This window comes from Phoenix dactylifera, chromosome 1 (assembly GCF_009389715.1).
Source record: "Phoenix dactylifera cultivar Barhee BC4 chromosome 1, palm_55x_up_171113_PBpolish2nd_filt_p, whole genome shotgun sequence".
Classification (NCBI taxonomy): Eukaryota; Viridiplantae; Streptophyta; class Magnoliopsida; order Arecales; family Arecaceae; genus Phoenix; species Phoenix dactylifera.
In genome coordinates, this window is record NC_052392.1 from 10,390,518 (window position 1) to 10,408,029 (window position 17,512).

At 37.4% G+C, this 17,512-nt stretch overlaps 2 protein-coding genes across 2 annotated transcripts; one reads left to right on the forward strand and one right to left on the reverse strand.

Annotated features, from left to right (window-relative positions):
* Nucleotides 1-2,363: 2,363 nt before the first annotated feature.
* Nucleotides 2,364-11,396, forward strand: LOC103707337 (brassinosteroid-related acyltransferase 1). The gene is made up of 3 exons (XM_008791782.4): nt 2,364-2,982; nt 3,073-3,555; nt 10,747-11,396. Exons 1-3 carry the CDS (start codon nt 2,533-2,535, stop codon nt 11,239-11,241), a joined length of 1,428 nt encoding a protein of 475 aa, XP_008790004.2. The 5' UTR covers nt 2,364-2,532; the 3' UTR covers nt 11,242-11,396.
* A 1,199-nt stretch (nt 11,397-12,595) lies between these two features.
* Nucleotides 12,596-17,307, reverse strand: LOC103707338. The gene is made up of 3 exons (XM_008791783.3): nt 16,941-17,307; nt 15,394-15,417; nt 12,596-13,154 (listed from the first exon to the last, which is right to left on the reverse strand). Exons 1-3 carry the CDS (start codon nt 17,149-17,151, stop codon nt 12,853-12,855), a joined length of 537 nt encoding a protein of 178 aa, XP_008790005.2. The 5' UTR covers nt 17,152-17,307; the 3' UTR covers nt 12,596-12,852.
* Between the last annotated feature and the right edge of the window lie 205 nt (nt 17,308-17,512).

Genomic DNA, 17,512 nt, shown 5'->3' on the forward strand with positions numbered 1-17,512 from the left:
TAAATGTTTCCTCCCCGTGTATTCCTCTTTTTTTTTTTCATAATTTCTACTCATATTTCATTATTGAATCTTCAAAATTGAGTAATATTACTCTTTTAGAATTTTTCTACTCTTTTTTCCAGTTTAGACGGAGAACATATGGATTATGAACATTAAGAGTTATGTAAGTCCATTTGCTAAAAAAATATTTTTTTATTATAAAAAAAATATATGCGGGTAAGCTATCAATTTTTTTTTCTTTCCATTTCAGATAATTCTGCCGCGCAGCGCCGGTTACGTACTAGTATAACATCATCTTTTAGTACAGTTATCGGGTGCAATGCGTCGACTAATGATCAAAGACATGGTACGCGTCGCTTGCACCCGTCCGTACCTTTAGTTTGAGAAATTACCCATAGTGGGATTGCCATGCAGTTGAACTCCGAATTTATTCAGGTAGGTAGCTTTGCAAAGTCTGATGGCCACAATATTTAATCCACTGAAGGCTAACTAATCAATTAATTATGAGGAGCCTCAGAAGTAGGTTGGGGGCATGCACGTTCTTATGCACATGTGGCCATATAACAAGCAAGCATTTCTTCCTGTCAACAACAAGATGAGCATGAGACAACTATGTTCATATACCATTGATGAGATGCATGACATCTTTCACAACAGCATGCATGTTCATGGAAATGAGAAAAACATAATTTATTACACATCATACATGCATGTGAAAGGAACCTAGGTGAAAGCTATGAGTCGTAGGGGGCGGGGGAATACATTCCTCTCAACTGATCTTTTCTACGTAGGTGCTCGAGTCCACACCCAAAAGGATCCTTATTTGTTTAGCTAAAAGGTGGGGAGGAGAAGGAGGAATGGAGAAAAGGGAGGGCTGGGGCTGGATAGAGGCCACAAAAGAGGGTCTCTTGGTGCCCGGAAAGAGGGGAACAGGAAGACAATGCCCGGCTTTGGCTGCACGCATGCCCACCTACAAACCAACATATCCTCTTTTCCAATGCCCTCCGGAGGGCTCCTTTCGTTGGAGGCGCCTCTCCCTTGCCACCCTGTCCCTCCCCACCCTTTGATGCCCCAATCACCACCACCCCACTCCCCTTGCCCATCAAAGCCCCTCCCCTTATTTTAATGCCACCTCTCAAGCGGCTTTTGTTCTCTCTCTCCCTCTCCCCTTCTCTCTATTAGCCTTTTGTTCCCACTCTGATTTCTAGGATACTCCTTTCCTTCTTATCAAAAAAAGGATACTCCTTTACTCATGGGAATGGGGTCAGTACACGCCATAGAGGAGAAGTTGGGGCCAGTCTAAAGTTGGAGCTCAGTTTCACGGGCGTGGCATGTTGTTTTGTGACTCTCTAGAACCGAGGCGGCTGTGGTTGGACCTCCTTCAATTGTGCGAACTGAGCTCTCTCCCTTCAACAACAAAATGTGCTCGCCCTTTAATTTGGCGATGGCTCCGGTCTACTCCTTCCTTGGCTCTTTCTGTCCCTTCAAAACTTAGGGATGGCAGTGCAGCTGCTAGAAAAGGCATGACAAAGTATTGAAGTCAAGAGTTAATGCACTAACAACAGCAGCAGCTACCACCAATAATGATAAGATGATAGTTATATATAATCCAAGCAATAACACGTAATGTTGGTGGTCCTGCATCCAATTTGAGCAAAGGTTCGGCATCCAATATGTGGACTCTCTTCTCCACTCATCAGTTTTTTTAATCCCGGGACTACAGAAAACTAAGACTGATCAAAACAGCCAGGATACAATTATATATATAAAAAATCTGATCATGGAAAGATTTCAGATAATGCTCTTTCATGAAAGGAACCATTGATTGGTTGGTCTTGGTTTATAGATCTCTCTTGTAGAGTAATCAATATATAGCTGTTACTCCTATGATCGCAGCTCACACAAATGAAACGATTCACAACTACACTGGAGCAACAACAGGAATAACGGCAGCCCACTCAGAAGAAATATTAATCATGCGATCGAATCTAGTTGCAGTAGTCTAAAATATGACGCCAGCTTCATAAATATCCAGTAACTAGTGGAACATAAGCTGAAGTTAAGTGGTAAGATCGAGCCATCAGATCACATGAAACTCTTTAATTTAGTCAGCAGGAGAAAGTCAAGCCATGGGTTCAGAACAAAAGTCAAATTATCAGAGGGCTACAGTCTTCAGTCTGTGTGCTAACGGGATCGTTAAATCGATCCCTAAGGTGGACCAAACCTTTTTTCACCTTTTCTGAAAAAACATGCGAACCGAATTAACCCTTGGCAGACACAATAGTAACTGCTAAAAGCTTGTAGCTGCGATTGATGCATGGTAACTTAGCATATCTATAAATATAAATAAAACTAGTTCCATGCACGAAGAGTAAAGAGAACTAGAGTTATCACAAATCATATCAGTGGTCATAACCCCCATTGGAAAACCATCGAAACGAAGCTGTCCTCTACCAAGGCATCTCTCCTCTCCCCCTTTCCTTTGCCTTTCTTATTTCAGGCCTCAGCCAGAACTAGAGGGCCACTGAAGCAATGGCCATCCAGAGGGAGGATTACCATAAGGTTCTCATCACAAAGACCACAACAGTTTACCCAAGAGCTCACCCCCATGAGGCCAGAGTTATCCAGCTCTCCAATCTAGACAGAAAGTGCCCTCTGCTCATGTACTTGGTGTTCTTTTACAGATCACCTCCACCCCACCAACGCCTGTCAGCTGGCTCTCTTTTCTCTTCCTTAAAAACGGGCCTGGAGGATACCCTGTCTGCCTGGTACCCAGCTGCAGGGAGGCTGTTCTTAAGCCCACCCAATGGAAAGCTTGACCTGGTTTGCACCAATTCGGGTGCACTTTTAGTCGAGGCTGCTACTCGTTTGAAGATCTCAGAGCTTGGAGACCTCTCTCAGTACAATGACTTCTATGAACACCTTGTTTTCAGGCCTCCCTTATCCAGTAGCTTCTCTGACATGCCCCTTGTCGTTGCCCAGGCGAGTCCATGTAGTACTATGAGTTCATAGGCTTTTGCAGCTTAACCATATGTTTATTGTTATATTATCCTTGTTTTTTTTGACATGTAGGTGACTAAGTTTGGCTGTGGAGGGTATGCGATGGGGGTAGGAACAAATCACTCACTCTTTGATGGGTTGGCAAACTATAATTTCATGAATGCATGGGCTTCTAAAACAGTTGGAAAAGCAGATGAGGCGGTGGAACTGGTTGAGCCAGTGCATGAGAGGGGGAGGCTGTTGGTAGGCCGTGGTCAAATCGAAGAGAATTTAACTAGACCTGGGGGAAGAGAGAAGATGACAAGAGTCACAGCTGTTGATCATCTTTACCTGTTAATAGAACAGGCAGTCTTCATGAAACGCATGGATCCTGATGGAAAACTTCAGGGAGAGTACAAATTCTCAGACGTGGGCAGCGCAAACCATGAACAATCTGTTCTTAGGACCTTTTCTCTGAGAAGTTCCATGGTAGTGAAGCTTAAGAGCAAGGCAACCAGGGGCTTGAGTGGCACTTCATGCTCTTCCTTCGAGGTTGTGGCAGCACACCTATGGAAGGTAAAAGAATTTGATGGAACTCTATCCTTCCCCTCTCTCTCTCTCGCATAGACATATATACAAGAAATACCCTCATGTCGTGTTTCATATGATCTTGTGTCTTCATACAAATTTGCGTGGTATCGCAAATGAGGTATGCTTTTATATTCCGTCCCAGTAAATATTAGGCCCAAGCCTCACATTTATTGTAGAACAGTTATAGAATGGAACAGATATGGTAGAACCAAAGGAAATCTTAAGCATCATGTATAAATACACACGCACCCACACTCACACACACACACACACACATGCATACATATTATTTATAAAGCAGAAGAATGCTTTCAGACATATCAACTTTGGCCATGTATGCTTTTCAGAAAGAACTACTGGGTGAGTAATGGTTTTAGCAAATCCATGTATACCTTCACTTTTCCCACGTGTAGCAGCAGTTAATCGTATATTTAATCATACCAAAATTTGTTAGGAGGTATATCTTAGAAACATCAACTGACTGAGCAAGGATTGTCTCTTGGTCTTGTATGTCTTGCCATATCATTTGATGCATCCTTTCATCCTCCAAATCTCATTTTCAAAAGAGAAATAAGCTTGAAATGATAATATAGAGAGCATATGAAATTTTTACATGACCAGTTACTGCAACATGGCAGCAGAGAAATTACATAAACCTTCATCACTAAAAAAAAGTACCCATCACCCGTCTTCTATCATGGATACAGCTCAACTACCTATATTAATCTTAAGCCCCTTTTATGTGTGCTGTTTAATAAAGTAAGCACAAGTTAAACAATATAGATTGGTTGTGATATATTGCTGGGTGTGGCAATAGGTCAAGTGATGAGGGCAGTCACACGCTTGCTAGCAAAATATCAGTATGATCTCATGGTGAAGGCTTGTTACAACACACACACATGCATACAAACATATCATATGAGGCATCAAAAACTGTCCTTTGTTCTAATGGTTATAAAGTTTACTTGTCCAAATAAATTGTTTACTGTACAAATTAATGAGGAGAATTCAGTGATAGCTAATGCAGGTTTTTGGCAATGTCACCAGATTTATGAAGTTTAGGACCAAACTACTTATTCACTCTAGAAATGTACCCATTCTTCTTCTTCTTCGCAAGCAAAGTGGTATGTACCACAGATTCCTCAATGTCATATCTCAAACCAGATCATAAAGTTGAGAGCTAATCAACACAAAATACTTTATTTTTCTAAATAACACATTCACTATGTGTTTTTAGACATTATAACGGAGTCATCTATCAAGTTACAAAAAGGTTATGAAGCAGTGTCTTTCTTCGCAAGTCTACATCCAGATAGAAGCTTTCATCTGCCATCATGACACTCTTCCAGCACACCTTAGCTGCTTTAGAGTTGGACTACGACAGTTCAACTAGACCAGGACAATGGCACATGATCGAGTACTATAGTTTGGCAATTGACAAAACCTACACGTTTAAACTTCACTAACATATATAGCTAAACATGATTTTGGATGCTATCTTCTTTAAGAGTTCTTTTTCTTGAACAGAACATGAGATAATTTTGTTTATGAACAATGCATGTGCAAAATTATAAAGAAAAGCAAAAATATGTATAAGTTTCATATATCTTTCATATTTTTCCTACTACTTTCGAGACATAAAAGCTTTCGTAAAAAGAACATTACCCGAAACATTTCAAAACTTGATTAGAATAATCAAATGTAGTTTTTCGTACTTAAGATTTTGCTTTAGTCTACCTTTAGGGAAATGAAGCAAGTATAACTCTTCATGACTATGCTGCTTCCTTGAGCAAGAATTGTATGCAAAACAAAGGCCACAGTTGTAATCAATCAGATCTATCATCAATATAGTTTTTTCACCGTAAAGATGAATATCACTCATTAAGAAGAACTCGGAGCAGATACTTATTTCACATGAAACCTAATCATGAACGAGATATAATAATGACAAAAAAGAGAGATCAATATATATGGACTATTTTTTTAATACAAAAAAAGATGATCTAATTTTACTCATATTATCTCGATCTATTTCTTTCCCAAACCTCTTTGATATCTATGTTGATCTATCAAGAGACTCCTCATTTTTATGAAGGTTCGTTTTCTCTCTCTTTCTTTATATATATCTCTTTTTTATTTTGTAATGGGAGGAGTGGGGGAGGAATTATTAAAACACAGAAAAGGAACTTCACTTCATAGTCATCATAAGATTATAGATGAACTACAAATTACATCTTAAAATCAGATTTTCATGTCGGAAGAATCAATGAAGAAATTATATAGCAAAGTCATACAAACAGATTTAGTACTAGATCAACAATAATTAAGTATAGAAGTTTGATTAAATAGCCAAGTACCCATGTTGGCTAACTGAAAAAATGAATTACCATTTTGTTCTCTCTTCTAGGTACGCGGAATGAACTATATCAATTTGTCCTGTTACACATTTAATTGTATCATATAGTACTAAGACAAAAAAAATGCCTTCTCATTCTATAAATTGATTTTTTTACTCTGTAAGAGGTAAGCAAAAATTGTTGTAGGAAAGACACTTATGTACACCCTACAGGCAAGTAAATAAAATCAATTTAATTCATCTAGTTTTATGAATTAAAAATTGCTTCATGCTAACTTGCATATTATTGAAAAGAAATTTTCTGATCATCTAAACCTCCATGGATCATAGAATGAATTATTATCACATCACATCAATTTATGGATAACAAAATATGCAATCTTTTATGTTTGGCATTATTAAGTTTAAGTTGCTTTAGAAAAGGTTCAAACTCATATACTACTATGAGTAATAAGAAACAAACTAAATGCATAAGACATTCTTCAAAAAAGTGGATAGAATGAAATTAGAAAAATTATGAAAAAAGATAAATACATATGTACATTTAAAGTTCTGTGATGTTGTAATCACCACTCATATCTCACAAAGTCACAAGGAATGCTGAAAGAACTTTGGGAAATGCTAGACTAAAATAGTTATTTAATATGGGTTGAAATAATTGTTACTAATCAACTCTTGACAAGGTAAATTTGTTACTTATTCTCCTTCATAGCTTTATTTCTTAAGGACATTATCGATAGATCATAACTATAGGTAAAATTGAGGTACAACATCTGAAAAGGATGATTAAAAGATATATAAAAGATGTTTTTTTGTGGTTAGAGGTCAGATTACTATACTTGAGATTTTTATCGCTTTTTCTTAAGGCAAAAGGAATTATAACTTATGATTGGAGAAGTCTAATTAGAATTATCACTGTTATAATAGATGGTTATCAAGGATGACTAGAATTGCAGTTTGAGCCGAAGACTAATGCTAAAAATAACATCTAACAATAAGTTTTTAGGTCAATCTCAATGGACTAACAGAGTTGAAAAAGAAGGTTTTGGTAATTAGATGTAGGGGCTGGAAATTGATAGTCTACAGTGGTGATTCTTTCATTTGAAATTTGTTTGAAAGAAGTATAGCATAATAAATATATTCACGAGAGAATTTTAACTAGGTGATGTAGAGGTATTGTTCTGAATGTTTTGTATCATTGTTGGAGGTCCTTGAGACTTGAAAAGTTATACAAAGTTCATTGTGCACTGAAAAATAAGTATATCAATGCAAAAGCAGCAGGACTAGATTATACACAGAGAAATGAACAATACGGTAGCAAACTTTAATAAGAGGAGCTTGTATTTGTGTCCAGCAATCAGAAGATGCTAATGGAAAACCGAGAAAGAGAAAATCAGTGAAATTTAAATAAGAAGATTAACAAAGGATTTTTTTTCTAATGGTAGGAGAAAAATTCCCAAACTCAACCTAGCTTGACAATCATTGTTAGAGGTCATTGAGACTTGAAGAAGAGTTTTACAAAGTTAACTGTGTACTAAAAAATAAGTATATCAATGCAAAAGTAGCATTACTAGATTATAAACATAGAGAAATGAACAGGATAGTGAGCTTATATTTGTCTCTAGCAATCAGGAGATGCTAATGGAAAACCTAGAAAGAGAAAATATAGTGACATTTGAAAAAGAAGATTAAAAAAGGATTTTCTAATGCTAGGAGAAAAATTCCAAAACCTCGGCCTAGCTTAACAAGATGTTATAAATTGGTAATGATTTATAGTCATTTGAACATTTTATACACATGCATACTCGTATATCCGTATGGAGTATGTTTTGAAATCCAAATCCTTACTGAATTTATGGTGTAGAGGAATATATATTGGATTACTAAAGGATAAATAAAACAATGATGTATACCTCTTAAACTTGTAAGTGGAGCATGACATAAACCAGCTACACTTATGGAATGTATAAAATTGTAAGAAATTATGGAAATGACGGTTATATATATATATATATATATATATAGAACAAACCTTAATATTCAAGAAGATGTATCATGAATATCACTAGCGAGATGCATGTAAAAAGAAAAAAAATGAGTATACATACAGGACAAAGTACTTGATAACGGAGAGGCAAACCACAAGAAATCTTGAGGAGCTCAGATACAAATTTTAAGGTCTTATAAATCTTGATCTATAATAGACTAAAGTGCTAAAGTGAAAGTTAGAACAATAAATTGAAAGTCTTTAGGATGCATGCTCGTAGTAAAATGTTGCTATAGTATCATTCACATGACCACTAAGATCTACTAGAATAATTGTATAGCTCTAAGATTTAGTAGACATCATCTCCTTAGGAATTGGTGTGGACATATACAAACCTTATGTGATATAATGGATAACAATATTTTAGAATGTCTGAATTACATCTGAAAATTTTCCTCCCAACGTTTATGCACATCTTCTTTTCTATTGTTTTTATAAGTTAGTAAAAATCACTGATACCAAAGGTCATGCATATAGCATATAGACCGATGATGCAATTGATAGAAGAGTCAGAAGGGTGGAAGACTGAAAGCGTGACACTTTCTTCGACCTCATTTATGGAAAAAAAGCAACATATTAACATTAATAAACTAATTTTGGAAATGAAAGTACCTATGTATTAAGGTGCTGTTGATGGGTTCAGAGTGCAAACATTTTATCTTTCTTCAAAGAATACTATTTCATTATATTTTTTTTCAAAGTATACCATTTAATAAATCATCAAGAAGTGTGCGTGCCCATGCACACCTGTTTGTCTTGTGTCTAGTCATCACTATATCCTTTAGAAAATTTGCTGTGAGATGCCATACGTAGTTTTCTTCTCATAGAAGTCAATATTTAAGAAGTTTAAAGTGAAGTGCATGGAGGTCAAGGATAGTTTATTCATAGTTAAATTTTTTCAGCAAGTGTCATGTGAATAACAATTTTTGCAAGTAAATCTGTTCCTATAAGAGTTTTCTTCTTCCATATGGCCCCTTTTTAAGCTGTTTATTGATAGTAGATTTCTCTCCTTTTAAGCACTTGTGTTCTTTATTCTATGCTATTACAATTTCTGATAGCTAATGATATTGGTCTACTTGAAGTAGATTGCTTCAAATATATGATACAATGTTTATGATTCCGGAAGAGTCTCAACATTTTTATCAAAGTGCCAACCATTATTTCTATTAAGCCCAATTACCATTTAATTTGATGATAATCAATCTGATGTTTGATTAATAATATAAAGTTCAACTCATACATCTTCAAGGAACAGACTAATAGAAAGCACATGTACATGGACAGTTTTTATAACATAGTGCATGAATAATAAACAGTAGTATAAGATTTGATAATAAAATCACATGAAAGTTTCATAACATTCTACATAATTTCAGTAAGTCATACGAGTATCAGTTATGAGATTTCATTGTGAGGAGGAAGGATAAAAGTTTTCTCATGGTGAGTTTATAAGAACATAGTTCAAATCAAATAATCTCATGCAATAGATCTATGGTTGAGGACACATTAAACCATTTCTCTCATTCTATTTCTAATATGTATATCCCTGAAGCTTTTCAAATGATAATAGCATCAAAAGTGCATAAAGAGGGTCAGTTTTCAAGTTATTCAAAAGCCATTACAAACGACTGTTTGATCCGTATTGGCTATTATCCTTTTATTTTCACATAAAATTGTGAGATTCTTGAAAATACAGGCTATGGAGCAACCTTAGGAACTGGAACACTTTTCTTGCCAATGAACCCCAAGAAAAACTCATGTTTCAGTTCACCTTTGTTGAGAAACTAGCTTGGATTTGCTCAACCAGAAAGTACTAGTTCCTGTAGCACTGAGGCTTGGCCTTGAATCACTAGGTTTCAGCTTGTTTTGTTTTGTTTCGTTCTCTTTTTTTTTTTTTTTTTTCAGAACAGATTGTAGCTTGCTTTGCTCCAACATAAATAGCGACCAGAAAAGGATTATAGCCAAGAGAACTATATAGTTTCAAACAAATGTAAATAAAATGGCATAACTGACATTAATTATAAAGTTCTTTCCAGAATATCCTTCACAAATTTCTGCATAAACCTCAAGGATCAAATTTACAGTCAGTTTGTGCTTAATTTGAAACTGACAGCAAGAATTCCATGATCTCTTCAAGTAAATGCCGGAGTGTCACAAAGTATTTTAATGTCTCTAACTTTGTTTGTACAGCTGAATCCTTTCTATTGCTATATGACCAGAGCTCCTCCGTTCTAATTCACTCAATTTAACTAAAACCCCTTTTTGAACAGCATAACCTGGTTTGATTCAATTTGGTTATAGCCTTACCACAGTTAAAACGAAGTATCTTCGAACAGATTTTCTCAAATAATTCATGTTGAGCATTGGGGTTTCACCAAATATCAAACATAAAACTCCTGGTCATTCTATTTCGGAAAGCCTTCCATTTATCTATGAAACTTCCACTTACATTTGTATTCCTAGAGAGGCCTTGATCCAATGGTTCGCATGGAGGAAATCTCCGGTGGACTGGAAGAAGAAAAGGTAAGCTATCCACGTTTGACTAAGCTTGTGCGAAAGTTAGTTCATGCGGAGATTTTTAGTGGCTGAAAAGAGAGGAGGTAAGCTATCTCTATCTACTACCTATGCTTTAGCTAAAGTCAGCTACACTGAAAGCATTCTTCTGCAGAAAAGCCAGACGTAGTATCTAGATGTGGTTCATATTTCACTCATCACAGCATGTTTACCAAAATGCATGTGGCTTCATATGCCAATCTATGTTCACTTGCTGCAGGCAAGGACTAAAGCCTTAGGAATACCAAAAGACAGAACGGTGTGCCTCCAATTTGCAGTGGACACAAGGACCAGGATGGATCCAACCCTGCCCAAAGGGTTCACAGGGAATGCCTACGTGCTCTCCTCCATCTCATGCACCAGTGGAGAACTCGAAAGGGAAACCCTGGCAACAATCATTGAGAAGATAAAGGAGGCAAAGCAATCTGTGAACAATGACTACGTGGGAGCCTATCTGGAGGCGCTCGAGGCTCCACAAGGAGTGCTCCCTCCGCTGCCTGAGCTCACGATGGTCTCGGACTGGACAAGAACTCCCTACCACAAGGTGGATTTTGGGCTCGGAGATGCAATCTATGTGTCGCCATTGGCTTCTCCTTTCCAACAGGTTGCCTACTTCATGCAGAGTCCGAATGATGGAGGAGGGATTGAAGTCAGAATTGGTTTACTTCAGAAGCATGTCCCTGCTTTCTCTCACTATTTCCTGGATAAGTTGTAATAAGTTTAATTATAGGTCTTTAAACCAAAGGGCCAACCTATATATACTTTTCAAGGGCTATAAACGCTAGTATAAATATATTTGTGTCATGGATGACGTTCCTTTACTAAGTTTCTGACCATGGATAACAAAATGAAAATACTTTTCTTGGGTAATTCTGCTAGGTTATTGCTGTCATATTAAAGTTTGTTTTTATTAACGTTGTGCATGAATCTGAGCTAAGATTATCTGAGTACATTACACAGTTTATCTACAATTCTGACAAGGGACAAAAATTAGGAATGCTTCTCGAAAAGATTAATCCTTTAAAAATATTGTAGGCAATCCTTCTGGGCATGACTATGACAGTCATGTCAATTTGGCTACATAGTCCCGATCCAAGGACTAAAATCCGGAATATGTATGATCCCTGACCTTGATAATCTTTATCATACCGAGATGGGAATATGTTCGCCATCAAATTTCGATTTACAGTTCAATGTTGAAATGGGCTTATGACCAAACAGCAGGCAAATCCAATGGTGTGGGGATTTTTTTTGGTTTTAAGGAAAGGGGTTAGAAGGTCGAACCTGAACATTAGAAATGGTTAAAGGATGACATTTTTTTTCCAATATGCTATTCTTTAGTGTTAGTGGAACTAATTGCAATTGGATTAGTTCCAACAAGTAAAAACACACTATTTGATGCACTTGAATGAATATTCATATGTGATTGTTTACAAATTGAGAATTAGTAATAAGCATTCTAAAAGGCCACTTAATTAAGGCGATGCTAATCTATTTACCATCCCAAGTTCATAAGTAAAACAGTAATATTTCAATTTACCTTCACAAGTTCATAAATAAAACAGTATCATGCATAAGCCTAACACACTTAAAGTTTCTAATATATTGCCGTCAAAATTAATCACATGCAGCCAGAGAAGTGGAATAACAGAAGCAGATAGTCTTATCACTTTAATTCGTCAGTCTGCATACTAAAATTTTCTGGTGGCTAAGATAGATAGCAAATTAATTTTGGTTCTTTGGCTTAATGTTAGTGACTAATACAAAGGGCGACAGCTTCTTGAAGACCGCTTTAGATGTTCTCTACCTGGTTGACACCTTTACTTTTCATTATCACCACGTTACTTGCTCATAATGTCGTTAATATACAAATTAGAAAGGAGCATCTGATCACATTTAGTGAGGAATATAACTCCAGATTTAACTAAAATAAATAACTGTATTAGATGTTGATGAAAAGGTCAAGCTGCTAGTAAAATTACATTACTAAAAATCACCATACTACAGAGGCAATCCAGCTACTGAGTTTAGTGGTAAAATAAACATCAATCAGCGCCAACTAAATCACAAGTAGAGAAGAGCAAGATATTATAAGCTCGGGCTGCAGAGATTGGCTGCAGCATAAATACAGAGCATATTAGATTTGACATCGGCCAACCTAAGGCATGCATCTACATTTCTCCAGGAGTAAGAACATAATATTACAAACGCTTTTAGTGCCGTTCGTCATCAAAAATATAAATAGACATTACAGTTCATCGCTATTGAAGAAACACCTGATATGGTTACAAAGAGCAAGTAGCGGAAAATTTTACTAAACCACAAGTCATGCATCTTGCCAGCCCAGTTGACGGGCCCGCCTTTCCCAGAGTGCCGTGATCTTCTTCTCTTTAGTCAGCCCTGCCTCAGCCCGCTCTCTGGCCTCCTCACATATCTCTGTTGCAGCATTGCACTTCTCAGCCTCTTTTTGATACTGAGAAGCCATTCTTTTTGCTTCAACAACGGTGGCATTCTTGTGATGAGTATGCTCTTCAGCAACAACCTCCTGCAGCTTCAGCTCCTCCGTGAGGAGATCCACAAACTGCTTCTCCATCTCCTTGTTGAGCTCCGGATCATGTTTCCCACAATCTGTCATGTGAAATGGTGTATCCACCAGCAAGTTTGATAAGAACAAAGAACATCACAGTGCTGGATTATAGTGTAAACAGAGCCGGCAATACAAAATAGAAGGTGAAGGGGCAATGACAGGGTCAACGACAATGAAGCAGTGACCTCATGTTGATAAACATACTCTCTGATATCGCATGCATGGATTGTGAACATAAAGCCTTTACGCAACTGCAGAGGCAGTGCATGGAGGTTGGAGCTTGCAGATTCTACAATCCCATGGTTTTTCAGATGCCACAGTTCACTTTAAAACAAATGATGGGATACCATATATTGATGCCAAAGGAGAGTGCAACTCAACAAACATTTCAAGTGAAGTTCCCATCCATAAATGGAATATCATATTAATATCACAAATGGGTATCCAAACACCTTCATGATGCTTAGATACAATGAAATTTGACTATTTTTAATTTTTAGATACTACATTGCTTCACACATCACATGTATATACATGCAATCCACAAACACAATGCAAACCAAGCGCACAATTTTATTACTTACCATTGCTGGAGTACAGAAGAACCATTCTCCGTTGGCATACAAAGAAAGGTTTTCTCAGAACGGTGGGTCATATATGTGTACGCGCAGATCCATTATTTCATTTGCAAGGCAAACTATGTTTCACATAAGTCTTTTTATGATTTTGTTCCTCTAAATACTACACATTCAAATTTATCTTTTCTTTTTCCCCTTCACAGATAATTCTTCCATGCTCAGCTTCAGGGACGGGCAAATTTTGGTAATAAAAAGAGACTTTTCTTGAAAATTAATCATCTAATCCTACCGACCATCAAATTTTCCTTTGTGAGTCAACTGTCACAATGATCTCATTAAAGAAATGATGAAGCAAGCTTTAACATATATGGCCCCCATTAGCATCTGGTTCCATCTTTCTTTCATTAGTTAAGCCACCTTTTTCTAAGAAGGATCTTTAGAACATTTGCAATCGACATGCCAAGAGAAGACAAAGATGAACTCCCGAGACCTCACCAAAAAGGCCACCTAGAAAGTATTATCTCGGTTTCTTAGTCTAGTATAAGTATCCCAGATCTTCCCAGCACAAAACTAATGTAAGACTAAACATATGCCCATACAAGTTTTCACATACTCTCCTCGTTTAAGTCCTAGTATCCTTGCTAGACTACTTCTCTCGTTTAAATCCTAGCGTCCTAATGTCCAAATCCATTCAAATCCAATAATAAGCAATATTATCAGCTCATGGTTAGCCCTAATGAACCCATGCTGCAATGTGCCCCAGTTTCCATAGGCCATGGATTGGATCCACTTTGATATCACTTGTAACGACCAAGGACCTCCCCCAAAAAGACTAGCCAGAAGGTATTATTTGAGCTCTTTGTTTCTGTATAAGTACCCAAGATCTTTCTAGTGTATAACCAATGTAGGACCAAACATGCCCGTATAGATCCTCACGTAATAGTGTATAAGCTAGAATTCGAACAAGTGATCTGCTCTTTGAATACCAAGCCTGAAACCACCGGGCTAGAATCACTCAGCCCTCCATGCGGTAAATACAATGAGGTGATATCTTAATGAATAACACATCATGAATTCATGCATCCACAGATACATAGGCATATGTAAACACATAGGAATATAAAGTATAAAACAATATTCTGAGGCCTTACCGGAACTCTTTGATGCAATTTGTGTGGAATTCAACTGCAGAAAAATGAAGCACAAGTACAATATGTATGAGCGCTAAACTACTAACCATAAAGCAACTTACCCATCTTATGTGGCAAAGACTAGCAGACTAAGGCAGGGATGCATGATCTTTCATTCTCTTATAGCAAGGAGATGGATTTTTTAAAATGCCAATGCTAGAGAATATGTTTTACCTTCCAAAATTTGCATATCAGATGTAGAGCATGTCAGATGCTCTAATGTCAAGAAAATACAAGGAAAATAAGAGCAAAACTGGCAGGAATAAGAAAGAAAAAGGACTAATACCAGATAAGTGAAGGACTAATACCAGATAAGTGAAAAGAGATGCATGAATTAAGCATCATATCTAACTTCTTCGAAAACACAGGCACACACTTATATGCATATTTCTACACTTCTTTAAAAGCATAGACACACGCATATATACACAGCACGCACGTGACTGTGAGAGAGAGAGAGAGAGAGAGAGAGAGAGAGAGAGAGAGAGATTCTTCATGGGATGAGTTTAAACCTGTAATTGAGAGGTTTATCAATCCTGCAAAAGAACAAAAATTCAATAAGTCACTGCTTGGAATGACTAAGCAAAATGCAGTAATCATATAACTTACAAGAATCAAGAAGATACAAGCGCAGTTATACTGACTCACAGTTTGCAGGAAAAGTAAGCTCCTTTCAGAGGATACTATAATACAACATTAACACAGTTCCAATTGTACTGGATTTTATAAACCAAAGAATTTATCATACAGTTATCATATACGAAACCTTTATCTTACTCATGAATATTGGACTTATCAATGAAATAGGGGAAAAAGGGAGAGATATTCCTTTTTAGTGAGATAGCTCCTACTGCCTTAATAGGAAGACCAGTTCAAGATGCAAGGGCAAAAGGAAAGCCACAAAGGAGAAAGAAAAATAAAAGAAACCAATATAGATAAGAAACCACAAAGGCAAAAGACTGGGTTCCTGAACACTGGGAGCCAGTTGCAATGTTCAATTCAAGATGTTTGATGTGAATTCATATGCACACTCACACACAAAGAAATCCAGATGTCAATTTTCTTTCTAAAACATCACAAAAACCATGATGTCTAAATCAATCCTCTCTAACCTAGCTATAGTTGTCAGAAGGAATTTGTTAGACAGCATATCTCCTCAAAGCCAATGTCCTGCAGCAAGGCCCTGTCACTTGCATCTGTTTGCAATCTATTCCTTCCAAGGGATTGAACAAAGAAATAAGATAATACGCTGATCTTCACCACTCAACAGAAAAGGGAGAAAAAAGATTTGGGCAAAAGAGGCTAACATCAACATCTAATCTGAAGATCCATAGTTAAAGTTCTCGGCATTTCCTAGAAAATTTTCCAGCAAGAGACGAACATGCTGTAGGAAGGTACTTTATAAAGTAACAAGTTCCATTTTCCAGGGTTTCCTTCTCCGAAAAAGGAAAAAGGTTGTTGGAAAAAAGGGAGCAACGTGCATCGTCAATAAAATCTGTTCTACCTTTTTTTTCACCATCCTAAACTATGAATCTCTTCAATGCCACACTCCCAATATCGCAGTATCATAGACAAATTGACATGTGACCTACTTGCTTCCTGTTTGATCTAAAATATTTTTCTCAGCTCGTGTGGTATGGTTTTAGGATATCTTGAGGCAGTAACACGTATAGAGACACGGGAAGGAAATCATATTACTAAGTGAAATTCTCACAGGAAAGTAAAACAATCCAATTGAAAAGGTAAAATAACTAATTTGCAAGAAATTACCGTGTCTCTAGATCTAGCTACCCATTCCAACATTAACGAACAATAGCTAATTAATAGGAAAGATTGGAGCTTTTTTATCCATCTTCCTTGTCCAACAAGATCAATCATCATCAAACCCAAGATCGCATAACGAATAATAACCTAAATTCATTCCAAACCTCGAATCACAAAATTGAACGCTAAAGAATCATCAAAACCCCGAATAATTTGGCGCAAAAAAAAAGAGAGACAGAGAGAGAAAGCAACCAAAAAGAACGGGGAGGGGAGCAAGAATGCAGGAAAAGAGTACCAGGCGCGATCTTGTGAAGGGAGAGGGGAGGGGGGCAGTCGCAGACGCAGGGCGCGCAGGCCGAAGAAGAGTGGGAGGAAATCCCACCACCGAAGCCCTTCTTGTATCTCCAGTAGAGGGCTGGACCCGAGACGCAGAGAGCGGACGCGACGGCGAACAGCACCAGGCAGCACTTCACGCACGCCCCCGACCGCCGTGACCCGCCCGACATCTCCCCTCGCTCTCGCTCCGCTACACTCCCCTCTCTTCTTAGATCCGATCCCTTCAACAGCGGCTGCGCTGCCGTCAACGAGCCGTGCGTGGGAACGGGGAATGTTTGGTCAGAGGAGTAGTGGAGCTGGAGTAATTAATTAGAGTGACGATGAGAAGAGTTGGCAGAAACGCAACATAAATACCACCACTGTGTGAATTAAAGACTCGTCAACAAGAAAAAAACTATATATATATGTATACATGATCGTTCAATGAGATGAAGATACATGATTTTGCTCTAAATACCATGATTGAAGTTAAAAAATTATATATATGTTATTGCTAGAAATCGGACCCGAGGTGACCGTGATCCAGAAGGA

What these genes read in the sequence shown, in the direction of transcription:
- LOC103707338 (XM_008791783.3), bottom strand. Translation starts at nt 17,151, where the DNA reads ATGTCGGGCGGGTCACGGCGGTCGGGGGCGTGCGTGAAGTGCTGCCTG. An exon ending in CCTTCACAAGATCGCGCCTG is followed by an intron (nt 15,418 to 16,940) that starts GTACTCTTTTCC and finishes GTTCTTTTGCAG; the next exon opens with GATTGATAAACCTCTCAATT. An exon ending in GATAAACCTCTCAATTACAG is followed by an intron (nt 13,155 to 15,393) that starts GTTTAAACTCAT and finishes TTCACATGACAG; the next exon opens with ATTGTGGGAAACATGATCCG.
- LOC103707337 (XM_008791782.4), top strand. Translation starts at nt 2,533, where the DNA reads ATGGCCATCCAGAGGGAGGATTACCATAAGGTTCTCATCACAAAGACC. An exon ending in TGCCCCTTGTCGTTGCCCAG is followed by an intron (nt 2,983 to 3,072) that starts GCGAGTCCATGT and finishes TTTGACATGTAG; the next exon opens with GTGACTAAGTTTGGCTGTGG. An exon ending in TGGCAGCACACCTATGGAAG is followed by an intron (nt 3,556 to 10,746) that starts GTAAAAGAATTT and finishes CACTTGCTGCAG; the next exon opens with GCAAGGACTAAAGCCTTAGG.